Here is a 26,937-nt window from a genome sequence, read left to right on the forward strand (position 1 = left end):
GATCTGTCTCTTTAAGCACAGCAGAAGAGGGTCACCTGGCTTAAGGGACCAGTCGCACCAAAAGCTGGAGAGTTCCCTCAAGCAGGAACATCGAGCATGTGAGAACTGGGGCTCTGCATGGCTGCCATCCCCTGTACCTGACTTCTCTTTATCAATAAATACCCTTCATTCTGAACAAAGCCTGAAGTGTCTTGATGTTGTCTGAGGGGTGCCACGTTATTACACACGCAATTGTAATGGCTTGTATATCACAATATATACAACCAAAACCAAGTGCCCAAGGAGACTCTGGGACTCCACTCCCCCAGGCATTCAAAATGTGTCTGGGAGATCACTCTCGCCCAGATGATTTCTGTGCATTCCTTAGTTTTCAATGAAGTGATCTCCACCCCTGCTAAAGTCAGGTTTAACACTCACTTGGAGATATGTACTTTGATATCATTAGAATCCCCAGCTTAGTTTACATGTACGCACTGTAGTTTAGTGTCTATTAATGATACAACATGGGATCTACATAATGCATATTGTTAATAGCCTTTCATTGCATGTCTTTCATTGCACATTTCTCTTTGCAGATGACTGTACTGAAGCAACAGACGCAAAGGAAAGCAGGAGCTGGTGAGCGTCCAGAAGAGTTACAAATTTTGGACAGCACAGAATCCACTCAGAAGGCAGCGTGGAAGGTAAATAACTTGAGCAGTTTTTTGCCCTTCGTAATCAAGGTGCAATCTACAATTTTCATCCTTCATGCATTGGCCATGCTAAGGGGTGTGTTTCTGACGCTTTGTTCTTCAGAGAACTTGTAAAGATTACTCTTTGTATTGTTTCCAGTTTACCACAAAGAGTTCTTCAGATCCTTTCGGCCCTTAATCATTGCAATAGAGGTTTGTTTTATATTATCATGGTTACAAAAAAATGAATCTCTCAAAGGGAATGAGAGCTTCTTGAAGAAAGACTTGTGATGAAAACTCAGTTGCGGAGTAATACAATGTTTTCTCCACATCCTGGGGAATTAGTCACATCATTAATGTTCTTTTTGTATCGAGCCCCGAGGAAAGGATAGCTTTTTTTTAAACCGCATTTGAACTGTCTGATTATCATGCCGAAATTAGGAAGGATTATCCCATTAGGACCAAATATCAAAGTGAAAAAGCTCAGCTTTAGTCTCTCAGTTTCAAGAGAGATGCCTCAGCACCAAAATAACTTTATAATAGAAGTAATTATTTCACTATAATTAATTTAATTGCATGTAGAATGGGACATTTTAGGGTTAACTAAAGTAAAATATGGGGCTAACAAGACAGTATCCACAACAATTGAATTAATGAAGTAACCTGACTAACTCATGAATGTGGCATTTATTTATCTTCCCATCTGAGAAATAAAAGTCCATATTACAGTGTCATTTATCTATATATTCTGTCGTTAAACCAGAAGACATAGAAGCAGAATTAGGCCACTCGGCCCATCGAGTCTGCTCCGCCATTCAATCATGGCTGATATTTCTCTCATCCCCATTCTCCTCATTATTAATAAACATTATTCCTCTATTATTAAAGGAGATATCTAATGATATTTTTCAGACTTTCTATCCAACATACAGTTCGATCATGGTTGATCTGTATGAGGCTAATGTACAACGTTGCCCCTTGACAATCAATGGCATTACCATCGCTGAATTTCCCACTATCAACATCCTGGGGGGGGTTACCATTGCCCAGAAACTGGACTGGATTCGCCGTGTGAATACTGTGGCGACTGGAGCCGGTCAGAGGTTGGGAATCCTGTGATGAGTAACTCACCCCCTGACTCCCCAAAGCCTGTCTGTCATCTACAAGGCACAAGTCAGGAGTGCAATGGAATACTCCCCACTTGCCTGGATGAGTGCAGCTCCAACAACACTCGCCATTCAACCCCTCCACCACTGGCGAACCGTGGCAGCTCTGTGTACTATCTACAAGATTCACTGCAGGAACTCACCAAAACTCCTTAGGCAGCACCTTCCAAACCCACAACTACTACCATCTAGAAAGACAAGGGCAACAGATACCTGGGACCACCACCGGGAGGTTGCCCTTCAAGTCACTCACCACCCTGACGTGGAAATGTATCGCCATTCCTTCATTGCCGCTGGGTCAGAATCTTGGAATTCCTCCCTAGCAGCACTGTGGGTGTACCTACACCTCAGGCACTGCAGCGGTTCAAGAAAGCAGCTCACCACCTCATCACCTTCTCAAGGGCAACTAGGGATTGGCGATAAACACTGGCCTTTACTGGCCTACATACCATAAAGAATTTTTTAAAATGACTTTTGTTATCGCAGGAAAAAGTACTGCCTTTTCCAAATCACCGTCTATTTATGACTTTACTCCGTGTGTTCGTCATGCCAACATGGAGATTGAGGAAGCTTATCCAAATAGCTAATTTTCTCCTCCCAGTTTGGGATGCCAACAAAACTTCCTCTGGCTGGGTGGTGATGAGATAAACAACAGGCAAATGGGATTCTCAGCTTTCTTGAGGACCAATGTGTTCACCCCTTCCCCGAATGTACAAGATAAACTTGGCTGAATATTTTTTTGCTAGCTGCTATGTAAAGTCAAACGACTGGTACATCACGCACAACCACGTAATAGCAGAGGGTTCAAATTACATTTGTGTGTGCATGGCCATTTCTATATGATACATAAATGCAATCATATACCAAACCAACCAGATTATGAAATAACTGAACTGTACATTTGTTTAGATTACGTAGGTGGGAAATAAAGTTTAGCACTATCAGTTGCATCTTATTACAGCATGATAAATGGACTGGTGCAGTTTATCTGTTAATTTCCCAAGACGGCACTCACACTTGCCTGAATGTTGCAGCTTTTATGAGATCCATTGGAACTCCTGTAATGCACTGGGCCAAGAAGAATTAAAAAGAAGCTGAATATCAATGGCTGAGAAAAATAACACCTGGTGTTTGAGGACTGAAAAATAAAATATGTTGAAACTTCATAGGGAGTTGTTGGATTAAAAAAAGACCAGAGGGGCCTGGGGGGGTGGGGGTGGGGGGCGGGGGGTTTCAGGTAGGACAGGATTGTTCTAAAATGTATTGGTCACATTTCAGCCCCTAATGAGAAAATAAACTATTTTCCGATGCTGACCGATAGGCTGTGTGTTGCCGACATTCTGTGTGGCTATTTTGTTAAAATATATTTGCACATAACTATATGCACTGTCTTCTTTGTGCTTCACACAGTAAAATATGGGCATGTTAGTTGTTATGTAAGTCTTGGAACATTGCAAGGATGGTCTTTGTTCTGTAGAGCTTGCATTGGCGAAATGCAGTCCATGATTTTAATTCCCTTACCCTGTAAGTATGTGGAATGCCTTCTTGTAATGAGCTTGCCGGCTAATTACATTGAAAAGTTAAGTGCTACACTTCCATAACTGAAGGAAATCTGCCGCCACTGTATTATTAGCAGCCACAGAGATGAGAGAAAAACCTAATAACTATTTTAACTTCAGTTTTATAACATTTCTATGCTATCATTAGCCTTCCCACCCCATTTTACACGCAATTTGAATGGTTCCACTGAATTTCATTTTTCTTCCTCTTGAGTCCCAGACTCCATTTTGCAGTGTTAAATTGTGTTTAATTACTCATAGAGCTGGGGGCATTAATTGAGGTTTCACTCGTGCGGAGAGGCAATCTCTTTCCCTCTTGTGGATTTTTACTAGCCTCCCACTTGTGCAAAGGCTGGTTTCTCATCCAATCAAACCTCTGGATTCTGGAAACTGATTGTGGATTTTTACTAGCGCTGGAAGCTATTGTCGAGGTATTACAGCATCGTCAAGCCTCCAAGAGCCGCTGCCTATGTGTGTTTCCGTCATCGCATCTGCAATCCAACATTGCTTCGATGAGTAAATTCTCCTGCAGTGCACAGAGTATTTCTGGTCAGCTGCACTGCAGAGGCCGTCAGAGGATTACGATCTTTCTCTTGATCTATTCAGCAGCATTCACAATAAATCAAACCAGGCAGCGTGTTCGAGCTGCAAAAACAGCCGGAGCTTTCAGTTTTTCCTGCAGTTTGCTGTGTCTGTCCATGAAGCCTCTCACACCAACTCATTCCATTTGACTTTCTGCATGTGTCACTTTGCGATTGTTTCCTTTCACTCTGTCTTCACTCTGGTGAATTTGCTTTGCTTGTGTTTTAATTCACGCCGTCCGCTTCACTCCCAGCTCCTGATAAAATGAGGTATTCACGGCAAATGGATGTATCTTGTTCTGAAGCTGTTCCGCACTATCAGACCTACATATTCTAACACATTGGTTAATCCGCGTTTCGAATGCTGTGTACATTCCTGAAAGGCCTAGATAGAGTGAACGTGGCAAAGGTGCTTCCATTCGTAGGAGAGACTAGGATCTGAGGGCACGGCCTCAGAGTAAAGGGCGGCACGGTGGCACAGTGGGTTAGCACTGCTGCTTCACAGCTCCAGGGACCTGGGTTCGATTCCCAGCTTGGGTCACTGTCTGTGTGGAGTTTGCACATTCTCCTCATGTCTGCGTGGGTTTCCTCCGGGTGCTCCGGTTTCCTCCCACAGTCCAAAGATGTGCGGGTTAGGTTGATTGGCCATGCTAAAAATTGCCCCTTAGAGTCCTGAGATGCGTAGGTCAGAGGGATTAGCGGGTAAATATGTAGGGATATGGGGTTAGGGCCTGGGTGGGATTGTGGTCGGTGCAGACTCGATGGGCCAAATGGCCTCTTTCTGCACTGTAGGAATTCTATGATTCTAAAGGGACGACCCGTTAGAACAGAGATGAGGAGGAATTTCTTCAGCCAGAGAGTGATGAATCTGTGGAATTCATTGCCACAGAAGGCTGTGGAGGCCAGTTCACTGAGTGTCTTTAAGACAGAGATAGGTTATTAATTGGTAAGGGGAAAAGGCAGGAGAATGGAATTGAGAAACGTATCAGCCATGATCGAATGGCGGAGCAGACTTGATGGGCTGAATGGCCTACTTCTGCTCGTATGTCTTATGGTCTTGTGCAGTCTCAGACACTCAGTTATAGAAAAGGCATTAAGGCCATAGAGCTTGTACAGTGTCTATTCATTGGGAAATTGCCAGGGTGGGAAACTTACGAGGAGAAAGTCAAAATATTCAGATCATTCCACAAAAGATTGAAAAGAAATTGAACTGAGGCTTTTGAAATTACGAAGGATTTTGATGGGACAGAGAGGGGAAAGACTTTAGAAGTTGACGATGAAGGAGTCGTCTATTTTAAGATAAGAGAGCGTTTTATGGAAGGAGTATTGCTTGAATGCTTGGCTGTGGTGAGTGTTAGACGAGCTAGAGATGATTACACTACTTGGGAAATTGAAGCAGCATTTCAGCAAAGGGAAAGGTAAGGCAATGGGGAGAAATTAGACTCGTGGGATTAGGATCAGATTTTGCTGTAGAAAAGAGATATGTTGTGAACCTGAATGACACCAGGCTACCACTTACTGTATGATACCAGAATGAAGATTTGTAAGGTTCTCTGGAAGCTGAGAAGTCCAGTTGCTTAGAGCACTGTCCTGCAACCCTTGGAAGATTAAATTTGATGCAGACCAGTCAATTGGAAAGTCTCCTCCCTCTGCCAATGATAACTGCCCTAAACAAACCAATAAACCAATTTTGAATGCTTGCAACACAAATGTACATGGAAAGATTCTAAACTTTCAAAGTCTGGAATGAAAACATTGGTCTTGCTACTTCTGATTGAGAGGTGGCGTTGGCAAAATATTACCCTGCATTACATTGGCCTGAGTCACTTAGGTGGCCATGATGTGGAGATGCTGGCGTTGGACTGGGGTGGGCACGGTAAGAAGTCTCACAACACCAGGTTAAAGTCCAACAGGTTTATTTGGCAGCACAAGCTTTCTTAGTCTGATACGCTGCTGGAAAGGATGTCCTGAGGCATGGAACATTGGGGAGACCATGCAGACGCTACGACAACGGATGAATGAAAACCACTCGTCAATCACCAGGCAGGAGTGTTCCCTTCCTGTTGGGGAAGACTTCGGTAAGAAGTCTCACAACACCAGGTTAAAGTCCAACAGGTTTATTTGGTAGCAAATACCATAAGCTTTCGGAGCACTGCTCCTTTGTCAGATGGAGTGGAAATGTCGAGAAGACTTCAGCAGTCACGGGCATTCAGCCTCTGATCTTCGGGTAAGCGTTCTCCAAGGCGGCCTTCACGACACACGACAATGCAGAATCGCTGAGCAGAAACTGATAGCCAAGTTCCGCACACATGAGGACGGCCTCAACCGGGATCTTGGGTTCATGTCACACTATCTGTAACCTCCACGACTTGCCTGGGCTTGCAGAATCTCACTAACTCTCCTGGCTGGAGACAATTCACACCTCTTTAACCTGTGCTTAACTCTCTCTCCACTCACATTGTCTGTACCTTTATGACTTAATTACCTGTAAAGACTCGCATTCCAACCATTATCTTGCAAATTGAGTTTGTGTTTGTATATGCCCTGTTTGTGAACACAAGTCCTCACTCACCTGATGAAGGAGCGAGACTCCAAAACTTGTGTTGCCAAATAAACCTGTTGGACTTTAACCTGGTGTTGTGAGGCTTCTTACTCACTTAGGTGGCACAGTGGTTAGCACTGCTGCCTCACAGCTCCAGGGACATGGTTTCAATTCCCGGCTTGGGTCACTGTGCGTAGTCTGCATGTTCTCCCTGAGTCTGCATGGGTTTCCTCCCACAGTCCGAAAGATGTGCTGGTTAGGTGCATCAGCCATGCTAAATTCTCCCTCAGTGTACCTGAACAGGTACTGGAGTGTGGCGACTAGAGAATTTTCACAATAACTTCTTTGCAGTGTTAATGTAAGCCTACTTGTGACACTAATAAATAATTTTTTTTTAAACTTTTAAAACTTAACTTTTAACAATTGAGCAATCTTTAAACCTGGAAAAGAAACACCTAATATCTACTTATCACCATTTCAGTTCCAAGTAAGCAAACGTCTTCCCACAGACTGAAACCCACACTGGCTGAAGAGCAGTCACTCCACAGTATGAATAATCTTTGCCTCAATACGCACAAAAACTAACTGCTCTCTGAACAAAAAGTGAACGTTCCACATTGGTTACCAAAATTCACCTAATGTTTATAAAGATAAAGTCCGCATAGTCCAGAGCTGACTGGTGGTGGTTTAACCTGAGGATCACCACACCTGAGGCGAGGGGCAAGGTTGAGAAGGTGTGGCCTTCATGAATAATCTCAGCTGGTGTGGGAATTGAACCTGTGTTGTTGCTGTCGCTCTGCATCACAAACCAGCCGTCCTGTTGAAGTTGAAACTTTCCTGCTTCTTGACTGTGATAGAAAAACTCAACAAAGTTCATTCCGACAAAACAACTAGTATTTATTTACGGAAGACTGCATGCAGTTTTGGCTGAAACTTGAGGTCAGAGAGCAGTTGGTACAACTTGCTAATTCCTCCTCAAGTCCGCCATTACACAAAGAATCAGTTCAGTATTTATACATAATCATTATCCGTTTGCGTGACCAGAGCATATTCAGGAATTCGATTAGTGATAGAATCATAAGCAATGTCATTAATCATGTCATAACTTGCTGACCTCCTAGAACTCTTTGTCTCATCATTCATACCCTTATCTTGTCCTTTGATGGAACAGAAAAAGGTCGGTGACTCCTTCATCCCTGACCTTATCTCGTCTTATTCATACAGCCCTAAGTTATGCAGAGTCAGCCTTATCAAGTCTTACAGGGGTCTGGCATTTTGAAATAGCTTTGGTCAGCCGTTCTTATATTGTACCAAATAGCTGACCAATTTTCCCATCATGCTATTCCTTAGTTCGTACAACTTCACAGTCCAGCCAACTGAGCTAAACCAACCTAACTTATTGCAAGTGCATGAGTTTATCTGGTGCAAGGTAATACCCCAAACCCCAGCTTTGATCCCACAGATTGTGGATTAATTCCCCACTTCAGATTTGAGCATGTGATTTGGTCTGATGTTGCTGGAGCTGCCGTCCTTTGAGGCAGAAAAGCGAGTCCCTGTCTTCCTGTTCCAAGGCATCAGGTAATGATTCCAGAACAATATTCAGTGAAGATCTTGGGAGCTCCCTGGAATGCTGGTCAAAACTCCCCCCTCACCCAAAACCACCAAAAATGGAGGAACTGGCCAGGCTTCTTGCAAGAAGGAATGGAGGCATAGACTATTTTCTAAATGGGGAAATGCTTAGGAAATCAGAAACACAAAGGGACTTGGGAGTCACTCTTCAAGATTCTCTTAAGGTTAACGTGCAGGTTCAGTCGGCAGTTAGGAAGGCAAATGCAATGTTAGCATTCGTGTTGCGAGGGCGAGAATACAAGAGCAGGGATGTATTTCTGAAGCTGTATAAGGCTCTGGTCAGACCCCATTTGGAGTATTGTGAGCAGTTTTGGGTCCCATACCTAAGGAAGGATGTGCTGGTCTTGAAAAGGGTCCAGAGGAGGTTCATAAGAATGATCCCTGGAATGATGAGCTTGTCGTTTGAGGAATGGTTGAGGACTCTGGGTCTGTACTCGTTGGAGTTCAGAAGGATGAGGGGGGATTTTATTGAAACTTGCAGGATACTGCGAGGCCTGGATAGAGTGGACATGGAGAGGATGTTTCCACTAGTAGGAAAAACTAGAACCAGAGGCACAACCTCAGGCTAAAGAGACAATCCTTTAGAACAGAGATGAGGAGGAATTTCTTCAGCCAGAGAGTGGCGAATCTGTGGAATTCTTTGCCGCAGAAGGTTGTGGAGGCCAGGTCATTGAGTGTCTTTAAGACAGAGATAGATAGGTTCTTGATTAATAAGGGGATCAGGGGTTATGGGGAAAAGGCAGGAGAATGGGGATGAGAAAAATATCAGCCATGATTGAATGGCGGAGCAGACTCGATGGGCCGAGTGGCCTCATTCTGCTCCTGTGTCGTATGATCTCACTGCTGCTTGAAAGACACTGTTGAACACGCAACATCTGCTTTCTTTACCATCATAAGTGACTGCACTTCAAAAGTAACTCATTTAGCAGAAAGGGAAGTTATTCAATACCCTGAGAAATATAGTGTTGCATTATATAAATTATTAAATATCCAGCATGGAACTCCTTTCTAAGTTTACAGTTCATTTATTAATGTCACAAGTAGGCTTACTTTAGCACTACAAAGTTGCTGTGAAAATCCCCTAGTCCCCACACTCCGGCGCCTGTTCGGGTACACTGAGGGAGAATTTAGCACGGCCAATGCACCTAACCAGCACATCTTTTGGACTGTGGGGGGAAATCGGAGCACCCGGACGAAACCGACACGGGGAGAATGTGCAGACTCCACACAGTGACCCAAGCCGGGAATTGAACCCGGGTCCCTGGCGCTGAGAGGCAGCAGTGCTAGCCACTGTGCCACCGTGCCACCCTGCAGCAATTCTGCGGGTTTACTGTTCCCCAAATAGTCAGCTTCCTTAGGATTTCACTCCTTTTTCAAAGAATAGACCTGGAACTCGAAGATAAAATCCTGGACAGCAGCATTTTTGGAGGGAAGATCCATAGAGATTAGTCTTCCCAAGTTAGCAGGGTTTCTTCAAATTTGGAGATTGCTGGTTTTAATTTATTTCTGTCTTGAGGGAACAGAAATTATGATCAAAAAATACAGAAAATGTTGGAGAAAGAAATTCTCCAATGTAGTCCCTCTACTGGAACACTGGTGAATTCCAATTTCATGTTGATTTGACAATAAATGAAAAGGTCACGCCATGAGTTGACTGAAATAGATTGCAAAGTCTGTGAGTAACTTGCAGAAATGTTCCTCCGTAATTTGTCATTGCAAAGTTGGAGCACATTGCTTCTAATCTTAATTACCATCAGCTCTGCATAAAGTCAAGATTTTCTCATATTGCATGTATCATTTTCACCTTTTGTCATGTGGAGATCTATTTATAAACTAATTACATCGCTTCTAAGGGTTAGAATGAGCCTGTTGTTTGAACTGAAAGTGCCTGTAAGATGTCTGATGCAGAACTCCTTGCTTTAAAGCTATCCCTAATTAATACTTTATCCTAACTAGAGGCTTCATCAATTTCTATCTGACAGTTATCGATCAACAAATCCGTCTTTTATGCACAGATCAAATCACACCTGAAAAGTGCAAATTCCTTGGTATAGTTTCAAAATTAGATGTAAAATAGCCTCATTAGTTTGTTCCTCAGCGATGTTCAAAGAAGACTATGCTCGTTGTATATTTGGCATTGTTCTGTTTTGGACCCTTACGGCTTTGAATCTTGAATGGAGTCACTAATTTTCATAAATGCTGAAATGTTATCAACTAACCTAGGGGAAAAATGTTGCTGGTGAGAGTGATGGAGAGCGGTCAAAGCCGTGTCCATGGCAACACAGCTGTTCGGGGGGGGGCAGGAGGAAGTTTGGGAAAGCAATAGTGACAGGGGATTCTATGGTGAGGGGAGCACACACGTGTTTCTGTGGATGAGATCGTGATCCGAGGAGGGCATGTTGCTTCACTGGTGTTGGGGTCAGGCAGATCACTGAGCGGCTTGAGAGCTCTCCGAGAGGATAGGATGAACAACCTGGAGTCAAGCTCCATACTGGTGCCAGCGACATGGGAAGAAACTGAAAAGAGGTCCCTTGGGCAACAAGTAAGTGAAGACCTGACTTTAGAAAAAGGACAAGACTGGGTATTAAAAGTTGCTGGAGATGAGTTCAGGAAACTTGGAGGAGGGTGGCGTTATTAATTACGGAGAATATATTAGGGCTGGAGAGAGAATATCTCCTAGGGAACTCAATATAATCTATTTGGTTGGAGAAAGGAAATAATAGAGTGACCATTACATTGCTGACTGTATTCTATTCTATCTGACTATTCTAACGAGTGGGAAAGATACAGAGGAAGGATTTTGCAAGGAATCTCTATGGTAGTTATAATGGGGAACTTTATTGATTCTTGTGTAGTCTGGAGTGTGAAGGGCAGGAAAGAAGAAGAGTTTTTGAAGTGTGGCACGAGAATTTTCCAGTCCAAGAAGAAAGGAGACATTGGTGGATCTGGTTCTGGGGAATGAGATGGGACAAGTGAATCGAGTATCAGGAGGGGAATGTTTAGGTGACAGGGTCATTGTCCAAATGTTATGGAAAAGGGCAAGGTGAAATCCAGCGTGAAAGTAATTAGTTGAGGGAAAGCCAATTTCAATGAGGTGTGAATAGATCTTGTCCAGATAAGTTTTAATGCAAGATTGGCAGGCAAAACTGTCATTGACCAATGGGCTGCGTTTGAAGAGGACATAGTTTGGCTACGGGCAAAGTCCATTCCCAGGAGACCAACAGTGAGACGAACAGAGCTCCCTGCATGCTGAAAGAAATACAGTAAGTTGAAGCAGGAAAAAGGGTACATGTGACATATGTCAGGTGTATAATACAGGTGAGAACCAAAAATAAAATGTTCAGAGGAAGTTAAAATAGAAATAAGAGCAGCAATGAAGGGACTGGTAACCAATACACAATCCTTAATGAATAACCTCAGCTGGTACAAGAATTGAACCCAGGCTGTTGATGTCGTTCTACATCATGAACCAACTGTCCAGCCAACCAACAACCAAGCTGAAAGTATTGTGAAGAGTGAGGAGAATAGTGCTGAACTTCAAAAGGACATAGACAGGTTGGTGGAGTGGGTGGGAGTCCATATATATCTGGCAGCTGAAATTAAATGGAGAGAAGTGTGAAGGGTTGGGTAGTCAGTTAGCTCAGCTGGCTGGATGGCTGCTTCATGATGTGGAACAACACCAACAGCGTGGGTTCAATTCCCCTACCGACCTGAGGTTATTCATGAAGGCCCCACCTTCTCAACCATGCCTCTCGCTTGAAGTGGGGTGATCCTCAGGTTAAATCACCACCAGTCAGCTGTCCCCCCTCAAAGGGGAGAGCAGCATCTGGTCATCTGGGACTATGTCGACTTTACCTTTAATATAGTTTAGTGAGAAGTGTGAGAAAAGGGAATAAAAACTTGAAGAATACAATTTTTAAGAGAGTGTAGGAACACAAGAACTGGGGTTAAATAGTTGTAAATCATTGAAAGTGTCAGTGGCTGAGAAAGAAGTTATTAAGCATATAGGAGCCGGAATTTTATAAGTAGCGACTTGGGGCAGAGTCGGGTTCTCACTGGTGGGTTTGGAAGCAGGAGGGGCTCACTAAATTCCCTGGATTGACTCCTAGCCGATCCTCGACCTGTCCTCCATTTTATAGGAGGTTGACCAGGCCTAGGGCAACCCCTGTCCTTGCCCCCAATTGAGGCTCTTGTGGCCAATTAATGACCTCTTAAGGGCTTCCTGCCTGGCCTCAATTTGGCAGGAGGAGTTCAGAGGAAATCCAACAGGCTACCCTACTGAAGCCTTGAGCAGGAGAAAAGGGATGGCAGGACAGATAGGCTGCCCCATTCAAGGGCCCCATTTCCACATTGGAACAATAATCTCTTCCTCAATGTCAATAAAACGAAGGAGATTGTCATCGCCTTCAGGAAGCATAAAGGAGAACATGACCCTGTCTACATCAAGGAGGACGAAGTAGAAAGGGTCGAGAGCTTCAAGTTTTTAGGTGTCCAGATCACCAACAACCTGTCCTGGTCCCTCCATGCTGACACTGTAGTTAAGAAAGCCCCACCAATACCTCTACTTCCTCAGAAGACTAAGGAAATTTGGCATGTCAGCTACGACGCTCACCAACTTTTACAGATGCCCCATAGAAAGCATTCTTTCTGGTTGTATCACAGCTTGGTATGGCTCCTGCTCTGCCCAAGACCGCAAGAACTACAAAAGGTCGTGAATGTAGCCCAATCCATCACGCAAACCAACCTCCCATCCATTGACTCTATCTACACTTCCCGCTGCCTCAGCAAAGCAGCCAGTATAATTAAGGACCCCACGCACCCCGGACATTCTCTCTTCCACCTTCTTCCTTCAGGAAAAAGATACAAAAGTCTGAGGTCACGTACCAACCAACTCAAGAACAGCTTCTTCCCTGCTGCTGTCAGACTTTTGAATGGACCTACCCTGCATTAAGTTGATCTTTCTCTACACCCTAGCTATGACTGTAACAATACATTCTGCACTCTCTCCTTTCCTTCTCTATGAACGGTATGCTTTATCTGTATATCGCGCAAGAAACAATACTTTTCACTGTATGTTAATACATGTGACAATAAATCAAATCAAATCATTGAGAGTCCTCCAACCCTCCCCGGGGTGCTCCATCCCATCCCCTCCCCTTGGTATTTCTCTCCACCTTGACTCCAGGATTTAGACTGAAAATCAGATTGGCAAGCAGATGTCTGAGATGGTGCTACCTCCTGACTGAGGGGCCAGGAGTCTAACATTCAGCTGAATAGCACTCGGAGCCATTGAATTCAATAAAAAAATATCTGGAATCAAGAATCTACTGATGACCATGAAACCATTGTCAACTCATCTAGTTCACTTTCACTTTAGAGAAGGAAATCTGCCGTCCTTACCTGGTCTGGCCTACATGTGACTCCAGTTAAATGGCTGAGAGTCAGCTGACATTGGCAGGGATGCATTCCCCACTGATTCTTAGGTGGTGGGTTAAGCACTCCGTTAAATTCGTTAAATTCTGCCCATAAAATATAAAAGCATGCAAGTTATGGTGGACTTCTATCAAACATTGTTCTCAACTGGAGATTGTATCCAATTCTGAACACCACACTAAGGGAAGAATGTGAAGACACTAGAGAGGGTGCAGGGAAGATTATGAGAATGGTTCTGAGGATGAGGGACATCAGCTAGATGGGGAGATTTATGAAGCTAGGCTTTCCTCCTGGAGATGAGGGAGAACCTTTTCATACAACGCATGTTTGGGATCTCAGAGTGGGGTGGCGGCCGATTCAATTATGTCTTCAAAAAGGAACTAGCTAATTATCTGAAGAGAAATGTCCTCAGGGCTATGGGGGAAACGTCAGGCGAATAGAACGAGCTGAATTCTCTCTGTCAGCACTTGACAGAATGGGCCGAATGGCTTCCTGCTTTGCAACCATTCTATGTTCGCGATTTGAAAATACACTCTCGGGCATTGAATTATGCTAGTTTCTCAGTCGGTTTTTAAAATTAATTTGTGGGACATGGGCATTGCTGGCTGACCAGCGTTTATTGCCCATCCCTAGTTGCCCTTGGAGGGTAGTTGAGAGTCAACCACATTGCTGCGGCTCTGGAGTCACAGGTAGACCAGGTAAGGACGGCAGATTTCCTTCCCTAATGGACATTAGTGAACCAGATGGATTTTCCTGACAATCAAAGAACAAAGAGAACAAAGAAAATTGCAGCACAGGAACAGACCCTTTGGCCTTCCAAGCCTGCACCAACCATGCTGCCCGACTGAACCAAAGCCCCCTACCCTTCTGGGGACTATATCGACAATGGTTTCGTGGTCACCAGTGGATTCTTAATTCCAGATGTTTTTTATTCAATTCTAATTCCACCATCTGCCGTGGCGGGATTTGAACCCTGGTCCCCAGAACGTTCGCGGAGATGGCAAAAACACACTAGGCCATCATAACCCCCATAACTTAGTTCACCTGTGCCAACAACTGGATGCAGATGTTTGAGTACAGATATCTCATCGAGTATTTCAAACTGAGCTTGGCATCACCCCGTGAGTAATACTCTAATTTTTTCCAAGTGTTCTCTTAGTTTTCTTGACTATTCTGCATGGATGGAGAGCTTTCCTTCTCCCAGATTTTGTGAATAATTCTCAGTCCTTGACATCTACATAAAATAATTCTTACAACACCAAATCCCTCGGCTGCAACTACATTGGCAAGCACTGAGGAAAATCATTCAGAAGCTGCCCCGGTTACTTGCCAGCATTGAGACTTGAAAGTGAAATTCTTGCCCCAACACCGCCCCCCACCAGTAGCACCATTACTCCCCAAGCTGTGCTACATGTATACAACTTACTGAACCATCAAATTGAAATAGTTCCATTATGTTTTTTTGTTGTCCTGAATCTGTCCTATTTATGCGACAGTGTGGGCTCACCAACAGTGGTGGATTACACATGCAGGTTTGGTGGGCTGGACAGAGTGTTTCCTGTTTCCAGGAGGATGCTCTGGCCAGGTCAGTTAAGTGAAAGCCAAGCTAAAAAGTCACCTGCTTTTAAATGAATTCTCTCGTTTTATCTGAAAAAGAAATAAAACAGAAAATGCTGGAAATACTCTGAAACAATGTGGCGAGAGAAACAGCGTCTGTAACCTTTCATCAGAGAAGTTAAGAGATGTAATCGGATTTGAGCTCGGGCTGGGTGAGAACAAGGGTCGGTCATAGGGTGGAAGACGGCATCATAGAAGAATTAGTCGTCCAGGACCAAAGAGAATGGTGATGGGACAAGAAAAGAAACAAAAGACATGCCTAAAGTTGTTGTGTTGCTGACTGAAAGCAAAAATAAGAGCAAAAAATGCAAAGAAACAGAAACAAAATCTGACGTTGAGCTTCACTGGGACAGTGCGGAGATGTCAGCCTGAGAGCTAAGTGGAGAATTCAGATGCCAGGCCTCCAGATGTTCAGGTCATGCTTGCAGACTGAATGGAGGTGGTTCATCTGCCTGCCTGAAGGACACCCCTAACAGGCAGGAACTCTTTGCTCCTGGTTCAAACCAGTGTTCTTGTAGAACAGGCACAAATACTTCAGTCACTCGGTTTCCCAATTGACGTACCAACCGACTCAGGAACAGCTTCTTCCCTGCTGCCATCAGACTTCTGAATGAACCTACCTTATATTAAGCTGATCCTTCTCTATACCCTAGCTATGACTGTAACATTACATCCTGCACTCTCTCCTTTCCTTCTCTATGAACGGTATGCTTTGTCTGTATAGCGCACAAGAAACAATACTTTTCACTGTATGTTAATACATGTGAAATAATAAATCAAATCAAATATAAAACAAAATTGGATATTTATGTGCATTGAAAGTTGACTCAGAATGTAACAATAGTATTCTGTGAACAGGAACATAAGCTTTTTGGTGAGACATTTTAAGGTTTATATTTATCAATAAAAATCTTACAAATATGGTTGTTTTTTGAAGTTGCAAGTTGAACAATTTTTTTTTCACATTTAGTTGAGTGAAGTCTTGCTAACTCTGTTTTATGTTGTTTGTGAGGGAGTGACAGCATTTTCCCCCCCCTCTTATTTCTTATACTTGTATTTGAGTTTTGCAGGACTATGTACAAAAAAGATTTGTGAAAAGAATGTGAAACATTTAAGCTTTCACTGGCTACTTCCACGGCCCTGACAGTCATGGTTTACATGCCTCCAGAGTAGATCGATTTGTATTTGAACCTGTATTGGGAGCCTGCTTGTCAGTAAACACCTGAGCTGATCATTGTCAATATTAAGTTGGTTTTTATAGTAAGTCCTCAGAGGCGGAAGTCCCTTCACCAAAATTCCTTTATTCAGAAGCTCTAACAACATATACAGAGTGCTCTCCGTAAGCAGTCTACATCCGGAGTGCCAGAGGAACTGACACTCCTGTTTAAATACAGAGCAAGGGGCTCCCTGATTGGATCATCGATTTGGCCCTTAATCAGGGAGTTCACATTCAAGCAGGCCCACCTCAACTGCCTGGTTAAAGTCATTACAGTTTTATCCTGTGATGTTTCACTTTCATATCCAGAATAGGGTGGCACGGTGGCACTGTGGTTAGCACTGCTGCTTCACAGTGCTAGGGACCCAGGTTCGATTCCCGCTTGGGGTCACTGTCTGTGCGGAGTCTGCACATTCTTCCCGTGTCTGTGTGGGTTTCCTCCGGGTGCTCCGGTTTCCCCCCTCAGCCTGAAAGACCTGCTGGTTAGGTGCATTGGCCGTGCTGAACTCTCCCTCAGTGTACCCGAACAGGCACCGGAGTGTGGCGACTCGGGGATTTTCATAGTAACTTCATTGCAGTGTTAATGTAAGCCAATTTGTGACACTAATAAATAAACTTAAACTAAAAACTTAAAGAATGATATCTCTTCATTATCATGGTCCACTATTTCGAATATGTGTAGAATTCCATGAATGTAATGTCTGCTGTGCTGCCCTTCATGTTGCAGAGGCTTTCAAATGGATCCATTGATCCCAACGATGAGGTTAGCCAGGTTGTGGAGATGCAGGAGTTACTGGAGAAGCAGAACTACGAGGTGACGCAGATGAAAGAGCGCCTGTCCACACTCTCGGCGCGAGTGGCGGAGCTGGAGGAAGACCTGGATACTGCCAGGAAAGATCTGATCAGATCAGAGGAGATGAACAACAAGTATCAGAGAGACATCAGGGAGGTGAGGTGTGATCCTGCTTAAAGGATTCAAAATGCTCATCTAGTCTTTTTCTTCATCGGAGAAAGAAAAATGTATGTTTTCATCTGAAATGTTGACAAAGTTTTACAGCTGTTTGCATTTTTTTAATAGGTCTGGTTGGTCCACCATTTTGAATATTAATAACCTTCAGTGTGAAGATTCTTCACATAAAATTATTTGTGGAACCTTCAACAATTTATGATGAAGAAGTTTTCTTCAGTACTAGTGCCAATAGGATCACAAAATGATGAAACTTTCTGCTTTAACAGATGTTTGTTCATATATGTCATTGATTTTGTATTAATGCGTGTTTAAAGTCACCCCCATGAATTACTAAAAGGACAAAGAATTATGTTTTTTTTACTTCTTTGCCCCATCATCTCACTACTACAATTATTTGCTCACTACATTTTATTGGGAACACCATTCCCAAACCCAAAGGGTGACAGTCCTGTTGGGGAATAATTTCTGTGGGGGAGAATTTTCACATAGTGTGTTCAGGTTTGACCTTCTTAGTGAGGTGATAATTTTAAGGGTTGAACACCGTAACTTAGAGTTTTCTTGCTCCTTGATTTTGCTTCTTTTTCTTATTGCCCTTATTGCTACGGCCACCACTCTACCATGGAAGCAGGAAGCATCCTATTGCCTGTGCCCCTGCTACTGCAACTCTTTAATCTGAATGCATAAGGACAACCTATTCACTTTCTGAAAGAATTTTTGTTTGCCACCTTCTGTGACACAGGTTAAATTTATGAAAACTAAGCTAAGATCAGGAAGTCGACGTGAAACAATATTTCTTCTATCCTTTAGTTGTTAAAAAATCTTAAGAAGTTTATAATCTTGCTGCACCTAACTTAGAGAAATTGGAATCGTAACAAATTCTACCTACATTGTCTTTCAGCTGTGGACATGCTCAAAGCTGAGTGCATTATGGATAATACATAGACAAGTTGCTTGACAACCTCTGCCAGACTTACACTCACCATTTGAATAGCAGGAAATAACTGGTGCTATGCCTCTCCAGTCATAACTCGTGATGACAGGAAGCAAAAACTAACTGGGTTGGCAAGCACTGCTGCCTCACAAAGGCAGGGTCTCGGGTTTAATTCTGGCCTTGGTTGACTGTGTGTGTGAAGTTTCCATGTTCTCCCTGTGCCAGCGTGGGTTTCCTCCAAAGAAGTGCGGGTTAGGTGGACTGGCCATGCTAAATTGCCCCTTGGTGTCAGGGAGATTAGCAGGGTAAATATGTGGGATTATGGGATAGGGCTTGGGTGGGATTGTTGTTGGTGCAGACTCGATGGGCCAAATGGTCTCCTGCACTGTACGGATTCTATGATGTTTGAGTTGAACGTTTGACCCTGCCAGGAGAAGACAATATAATTTAATCTAACTGATGTTAGCGAGAGTATCTATATTTCATTTTCTCAGCCTCAACACTAAAAAAAAATTATTTTGGAGTGAATGACAATATTTTTCAGCTGAAGAATTTAAAGTGTTTTTTGGGAGCTTTGTTGATTCTGAGTCACAGTGCTAAACCTTGTCAAGAAGTTGATGATTTCAGAATGTCCTACAGTGCTTCACAGCCAATAAAGTACCATTGTTTTTGAAGTGCTTGTACATTTGTTATACAGACAAACATGTGGCAAGATCTCAGGGAGCAGTTGGTCAGTTTGTAGTGGTGTTGATTGAGAGATGAACATTGACTCAGGGACTGAGTCCAAAGATGTGCAGGTTAGGGTGGATTGGCCATGCTAAATTGACCCTAGTGTCAGGGGGGTTAGCAGGGTAAATGCATGAGGTTATGGGAATAGGGCCTGGGTGGGATTGTGGTCAGTACAGATTCGATGGGATGAATGGCCTCCTTCTGCACTGTAGGCATTCTGTGACTGGGCGAATTTGCCAGCTCTTTTTTTGTATGGTACTTTTGGAGTTTTTCAGTTCTGCGCTGAATTGCCAGGTTTAAACCCACTGGTGGCTGGAAGTGAAAGTGCTTCCAAGTGAACTAAGATTGAGTAGAGTTTTGTTGTGCCCGTGTATTAATTTAACACTCTTGTTGACTTTAGGCAATGGCACAGAAGGAAGACATGGAGGAAAGAATTACAACACTTGAAAAGCGTTATCTCGCTGCACAGAGAGAGTCTACGTCAGTGCATGATCTTAATGACAAACTTGAAAATGAGCTTGCAAATAAAGAGTCTCTGCACCGCCAGGTAAAAAGGGTTTAGTTGATATATCTATTAATGTGGATGTTGAAACTCTTTATTTGGCTTTTCTATTTCCAACTGGTAACTATAAAATGACAGTCACTCCTTCTATTTGGCATGTTTTCAGTGAAACATTCCAGGATTGCTGTATGAATAAAAATAGCTTGCTAAATAGATGATGCTGTTATAATACACATGTACTCTTAAAAGACGATGGTTCATTTACAAATGTAACCAGGAGGTAGTCACTTATTTTAAGATCATTGTGAGTCAATGATTTTTCTTGTTATTCCCCCTTGTTCTACTTCTACCTCTGAATCTTTCAGTGCAGCGAGGGTTTGCTTGACAGCTTTTGCAAGTGATTGTGTTCAGGGTGCTGTCCCTCGATGTAAAAATACTTACCTGTCCCCCAATATCCTGTTGAAGATTAGAAATACATAATATGATAAATCACCGATTTAATCCTATATCCTGCTTCAACAAACTAGCACGCTCACCTTCTGTAACAGCAATTTTAACCAAAACCTTTCCACATCAATCGCCGTGAGGAATAGGACAGCCAACTTGGGAACATTGAGTCAGTGACACAATTCAACCAATTTTGTGACTTAGATCTTTCCAATGTCATACCATGCTGCTTACCTTTTTTATATACTGAGAGGAATTGTACTTTTTGATTATATGATATTTGTAGTAACTGGAGGTGACAGTGTGGCTCCAACATAAAGAAGGGTTTATTAAACTATAATAACTGTGTACAAGATAAGGGTCAGGCAGAACATAGGCACAGGTCTACCCTCTTCTCCTCACCGACTCCAACTAAAGTACTCCCAGTCGTAGGATGCGCACCCTCACTCCTGATTGGCCCGGCTTCCCACGCTGCCACTCCATCGGCTCCAGTCCAATCACGTGGCCCACAAAGATTCACCCCTGAAAGGGGCCACGTTACCACAGTATTTATTGAAGGTGCACATTGGTGCAAGGTGGTTTTCAGTGTGGTTGTGTTTGTTTCGAGTATGATTTATACTTGAGTTGAGAAGGTTGCCCCTGATGTTGAGCTGAGAATGAGGAAGCTCCACCACTTTGTCCTCTTATTACTTTTGGTCACTGTCCCGCTCTGGTGATATTTGGATCGCTGATGGATTATTTCTGTTCCAATACTCCCTTTCCGCTTTATCCCGGCAAGTAGTTATAAATGGTGTTGAGTGGATCTGTAAGAACCTGCTTCCAAGCTACTTTTTATTTGGAACATTCCAGATAAAGGGTAACTATCAGTTGTCCCAGAGGTGCTTCAGATGGATATGTACTTTTCATTATCCAATAAGTAGGTAGAAATTAAAAACCAAGATATCATTGTCAAAAATTATCGGCCTTTTATTTGAAAAGAATAATAGTTGGAAAACAAACATGAAACATGGGTTAGCACTGCTGCCTCACAGCGCCAGGGACCCAGGTTCAATTCCGGCCTCGGCTGACTGTCTGTGCGGAGTCTGCACATTCTCCCCGTGTCTGCGCGGGTTTCCTCCGGGTGCTCCGGTTTCTTCCAACTGTCCGAAAGATATTGGACTATTGGAAGAAACTGGTTAGGTGGCTTGGCCATGCTAAATTGCCCTGTAGTGTCAGGGGGATTAGTCGGGTAAATCCATGGGGTCACGGGGATAAGGCCTGGGTCGGATGTTTGTTGGTGCACACTCGATGAGCTGAATGGCCTCTTTCTGCCCTATAGGGAACTCTAGGATTCTATGACTCGAGGTAGCAGAATAAAGCTGCACTTTTGTAATCGTTTGGATACTTTTTTCACTGCAAATCGCAGAAGTAACTTGTACTTAACCTTCTGGCTGTAAACTTTATCACTATCAGCCATCTCAAATTAATAGATAAGATGCAGAATTTAAAACATCAAGCCCCACTATGGGATTCAATGCTTACTGTTTCTCGATGTATAATAAATTAATTAACAAACTTCACTTAATATGGCCTCCATCTATTTCTGGAGATGAAATGCAAATGATGATTAAATGCTAATGGTGTATAAATAGTGCGAGTTCTCCCATATTTTGCTGAGATTCAATTTAAAATGCAAATAATGCAAGTTATGGGACCTGTCATTTGAAAAGTCATTCATTTATTTTTGTCTTGTACCTTCAAATGGGATAGAGTTAAGGTCAGAGGGCAGGAGGTTGGGCATGCTGGTTGAATGTCCCATACAGTGTGGTTTCACCCTTGCAATTATTATTTTTCTTTGCGATCTATATCTCAACCATATCTTGAAGCAGAGGGATGAGCTGGTTGCTTCTCCTGAGAAAATTGGAGTCCAGCTGTCACCCACATGTAGAATGTAGAGACGTTCGCAAGTGCTGAAGGGAAAGTTCTGAGTTCTGGACTCAGCGGAAAATGAGGCATGTTGCAGAGAGGAGGAGAGCGGGCAGAAATAAGCAACAAAAGCAGTTTTGTGCACAAGAAGAACCATCGAATTGTACTGGAGGGGGGTGCAAACGTGATTCACCAGGATGCTGCTTGGGATGGAATATTTAAGTTATGAAGAGAGGTTGGATAAGCTTGGGTTGTTTTCGTTGGGAGCAGAGAAGACTGAGGGGCGACCTGATCGAGGTCTACAAGATTGAGGGGCATGGACAGGGTGGATAGGGAGCAGCTGTTCCCCTCAGTTGAAAAGTCAGTCATAAGGGGACATAGGTTCAAGTTGAGGGGCATGAGGTTTGGGGGGGTTGATGTGAGGAACATCATTTTTACCCAGAGGGTGGTGAGGGTCTGGAATGCGCTGCCTGGGAGGGTGGTGGAGGTGGGATGCCTCACATCCTTTAAAAAGTACCTGGATGAGCACTTGGCACATCATAACATTCAGGGCTATGGACCAAGTGCTGGGAAATGGGATTAGGTGGAAGGTCAGGTGTTTCTCACGTTTCAGTGCCGCCTCGATGGGCAAAGGGCCTCTTTTGCACTGTATGATTGTATGAATCTAAATAATGCTCTCTTTATGTGGAGTAGTCTTGAACGCTTGTAGTGCAATATTTAAAAATTAAAATGGAGCTTTAGAGTGACCCAATGTAAATGGCTGATGATCTTGAGAATAGTGGTTAGCACTGCTGCCTCTCAGCGCCAGCTCACAGCTTGTTCAATTCCCAGCTTGGGTCACTGTCTGTGCGGAGTCTGCACGTTCTCCCCGTGTCTGCGTGGGTTTCCTCCGGGTGCTCCGGTTTCCTCCCACAGTCCAAAAGACGAGCTGGTTAGGTGGATTGGCCATGCTAAATTCTCCCTCAGTGTACCCGAACAGGCGCCCGAGTGTGGCGACTAGGGGATTTTCACAGTAACTTCATTGCAGTGTTAATGTCAGCCTACTTGTGACACTAATAAATAAATAAACTTTTTAGTATTGAAGGAGTGACTCAGGTGGTTGTCAGAATATGGGCTGCTATAGTTTGTTGCAAAGTGCTTCCTACAGTATTTGCAGAGGGGGAAATGAAGTGTTGGAACCGGCAGAACGAATGTCACTGCGGCGCTCATGCATTTATGACATGTTATTGTTCTGTCTTTTGTGAAGAGTGAAGAGAAGAATCGGCACATCCAGGAGCTGTTGGAGCTAGCTGAGCAGAAGCTGCAGCAGACCATGAGAAAGGCCGAGACCTTGCCTGAGGTGGAGGCAGAGCTTGCACAGCGAGTGGCAGCATTGACCAAGGTGTGTGCTGACAGCATGCGAATCGGCCTTCAACGAGGAAGGGAAATCTCATAATTAAAAGCAACCCCTTGATTTGGTGATACATTTCCTATCCCTCTTTCAAAAGATATGAGGGGTTAGTGTTGCTTTAATTCCGGAGAGAAAGTTAACAAAAATAAAAATCTCATGACCCACTTGAGAGAAAGACCATCTTGCGATATAAAGAGAAGGCACAACTCTGTCTGTGATACATCATCCCTCATCTGAAGGCTAGAAGCTTAACTAATGAAAGCTTTGTCGCTGGTGTCACAGTTGATACAGCTATAAGGCATCACTTCAGTCAATTCACACCTTTTGTTTTGATTGATTTTAAACTGTCCATTTAAAGCTGGTTGTGGATATTGCTACACAATTGAAGATAATACCAAATAGCCCTTATGGAGACGTGGGCAGCACAGTGGTTAGCACTGCTGCCTCACAGCGCCAGGATCCCAGGTTCAATTCTGGCCTCGGGTCACTGTCTGTGTGGAGTCTGCACGTTCTCCCCGTGTCTGCGCGGGTTTCTTCCAGGTGATCCGGGTTTCCTCCCACAGTCCAAAGATGTGCGGGTGAGGTGGATTGGCCGTGCTAAATTGACCCTAGTGCCAGGGGGAGGTTAGCAGGGTAAATGTGTGAGGTTACGGGGATAGGGGCTGGGTGGGATTGTGGTCGGTGCAGACTCGCTGGGCTGAATGGCTTCCTTCTGTACTGGAGGGAATCTATGGATTTTACCGGGGGCCTTCGCTTAGGTGGTTAACACTTTTCGGTGACCATTTGTTGCATCTCTGGACTTGTCTCACAATTACAGCTCAGAGCAATAAAGATCTGATTCAACTAATTAAAGATATGCTGCTATCATTTGGAACTTGGTGCTAATTTACAACGAGAAACCCTTACCAGGTGAATAGAAAAAAAAATTCAAAGATTCTCTTGCGACCTTTACTTCAATGCCAAAAGAAGTGGTAAATAGTTGGGATATTTAAAGGAAACTCCCTCCATTTCCAGTCAGCTTTTTTAGTTGTCTCTACATCAAGATGACTCAGACACAGCCCTTAACAAGTACCTGTCAAGTACCTGTCAGCTCCCATTTAGCTCAAAGTGCAAGTGTCACTGAAACCTGCAGGGGGCAGTTCATGCTAACTTCACGATCGAGCTCCAGTTGTTCGCAACAATGCAGTGGACCCATCATTATCTCGCTGCTCTATAGTTGACCCATTTGCCCTTTCTTTCCAAGAATGATGAAGGCAAGTTGTCTATTATTGTTTATGTTCCTTAAATCTCTGAAATGCCTGCGCCTGCCTTACAATTTATTTTCTCCATAGAATGGATTAGCTGGTTTCTGAATGAGTGAGGACGCTATAAATTTGATGTTGAATTGTGTTATAATGGAAACACGCAGGTACTGGAGAGGCAGTCATAAACCATGAGTTATGGAGAAGGTCAGAAAGTTCCTTTATTTGTGAGAGTCAGGAACAGGTATGAATACTGTGGTGCTGCAGTAAACACTATAATGGTCATAAAAGCAGAGGTTTCAAGGATCATCTTATTGTAATATTAGCCCTGAACTACTAAATTGCACACAAAACCAATGTTTACATTAGAATAAAATTCCTATTCTGTTCATCTATTCGCTCCCTTTCCCATTGCTCTTTTTATACTTCAATTAGGTCACTGAAGTCTTTAAGACAGAGATAGACAGGTTCTTGATTAATAAGAGGATCAGGGGTTATGGGGAAAAGGCAGGAGAATGGGGGATGAGAAAAATATCAGCCGTGATTGAATGGCGGAGCAGACTCGATGGGCCGAGTGGCCTCATTCTGCTCCTATGTCTTATGGTCTTATTATCTTCACTCCTTCCTATTTCAGCACCTATTGAATATATTCAAACCCCTATCTTCTATTATTTTAAGGCTTGTCTTTTTAATATTACTTGTCCTGTTCTCACTATTTTTCACTGTGACCCTGTTTGATTCTGGCCCTTGATTTCTCTGCCTGTCACTTCTCTTATTCCCCTTTCTGTATTTTATCCTTGTCCTTGATTCCCCCCCCTCCTCTGACTTCTTGCATTGCTTCCCATTCCTCAGTCATTTTAGTTTAAGCCCACCCCAACCACTCCAGCTAACATTCCCTTGAGGACGTCAGAGCCAATTCTGCCCAGGTGTGAAATGTCCAGTTTTTACTGGTCCTATCTCCCCCAGAACTAGCTCCAATGTTCCAGGAATCTGAAACCCCCCTCCCCACCCCCCCGCCCCCCCTCACACCATCGCTTCAGCCACCTATTCATCCGATGCAAAAACAGGAAATGCTGGAAAATCTCAGCAGGTCTGACAGCACCAGTGGGGAGAGAATAGAGCCAACGTTTCGAGATTAGATGACCCTTCGTTAGAGTTTGCTCTATTCTCTCCCCACAGATGCTGTCAGACCTGCTGAGATTTTCCAGCATTTTCTGTTTTTGTTTCAGATTCCAGCATCCGCAGTGTTTAGCTTTTACATTCGTCTGATTCATGGTGCTATTTCAATGACTAGCACGTGGCATTGATTGTAATCATGAGATCACTACCTTTGAGGTCCCACTTTTCAACTTACTTCCTAACTCCCTATATTCTGCTTTTAGGACCTCAGCCCCTTTTTTATTTAAAGCTATGTCATTTGTACCAATGTGTTCACCCTCCCCTGCCAGAATCTCCTGCAACTGCTCCGAGACATCCTTGACCCGAAAACCAAGGAGGCAACGTACCATCCTGGAGTCTCGTTTGCGGCCACAGAAATGCCTGTCTGTTCCCCTGACTACTAAATCCCCTGTAACTAATGCATTCCCACACATGCTGTAAAAACGGATTCCTTTACTTCCCTTCCAGACTGCTTTTTACCAGTACATGTGTGTTTAGTAACCTTAAGTGGACAGTATGCAGAGTGCAATATTCAGTGCAGTACGTTGATGGCTCACCACCATCTTTCTAAGGACCGTTATGGGAGGGCCTTGCCAGTGACACTTGTATCCTGTGATTTAATATTAAAGATAATCTAGTACTCCAGCATCACCCAAAAGAATAAGTGCAACCCAGTACCATCGTGGATTCACAGACTATTCAGTGTTCCAAAACTGATACATTTTTAAAGACTTGTTATTAATTATATTTGGAATTGTTGCAGTGTCTAAAATCTGTGAAATGTTTTTGTTGAGCGAGTTACAGTGAAGCTCAATTTCTCAAATTGATACCATTTCAATTTAATTTCCATTATATTTGGTGTATTTTTATTAACTGGAAAATCTGTGTGGGAGAAAGAAAAGGGAACAAAAAGGGAGCTTCCGTATTTAAGATGTTGATTTTACCAGAGCACCCGGCCTCAAAGTACTTGATGCTAATTGCTTCTGTGCCTGAACCTTTGGTGAACATTAATTTAAATTATTTTATTAAGTATCTGAAATTAGATAGCTCTTTCAAAAAGCTGGTGGAATCACAAGAGGCTGAATGGCCAACTCTTTTCCAGGAGATTCTGCGCTTCCAAAAAACCCATTTAATCGTGGCACACTCTGTCCAAGCCATTACATTGTAGAGCCTTGTTAATTTAACCAGAATAAGCACTTCTATATAAATCACAGAAATTGTTTTACTCAGCTTTCCTACATCAGTTGCTA

At 43.4% G+C, this 26,937-nt stretch overlaps 1 protein-coding gene across 3 annotated transcripts in view; it reads left to right on the top strand.

Annotated features, from left to right (window-relative positions):
* The first annotated feature begins 579 nt into the window (after positions 1 to 579).
* LOC144479200 (liprin-alpha-2-like) overlaps positions 580 to 26,937 on the top strand; it is a 159,063-nt gene continuing 132,705 nt past the window's right edge. For all 3 annotated transcript variants that reach the window (XM_078197859.1, XM_078197860.1, XM_078197862.1), the window contains exons 1-4: positions 580 to 683; positions 17,142 to 17,363; positions 19,445 to 19,591; positions 23,145 to 23,279. In XM_078197859.1, coding sequence (XP_078053985.1) covers positions 17,196 to 17,363; positions 19,445 to 19,591; positions 23,145 to 23,279 — 450 coding nt within the window. In that variant the 5' untranslated portion in view covers positions 580 to 683; positions 17,142 to 17,195. The remainder of the gene's footprint in view (positions 684 to 17,141; positions 17,364 to 19,444; positions 19,592 to 23,144; positions 23,280 to 26,937) is intronic.

The sequence above is a fragment of the Mustelus asterias genome, chromosome 25, assembly GCF_964213995.1.
Source record: "Mustelus asterias chromosome 25, sMusAst1.hap1.1, whole genome shotgun sequence".
NCBI lineage: Eukaryota > Metazoa > Chordata > Chondrichthyes > Carcharhiniformes > Triakidae > Mustelus > Mustelus asterias.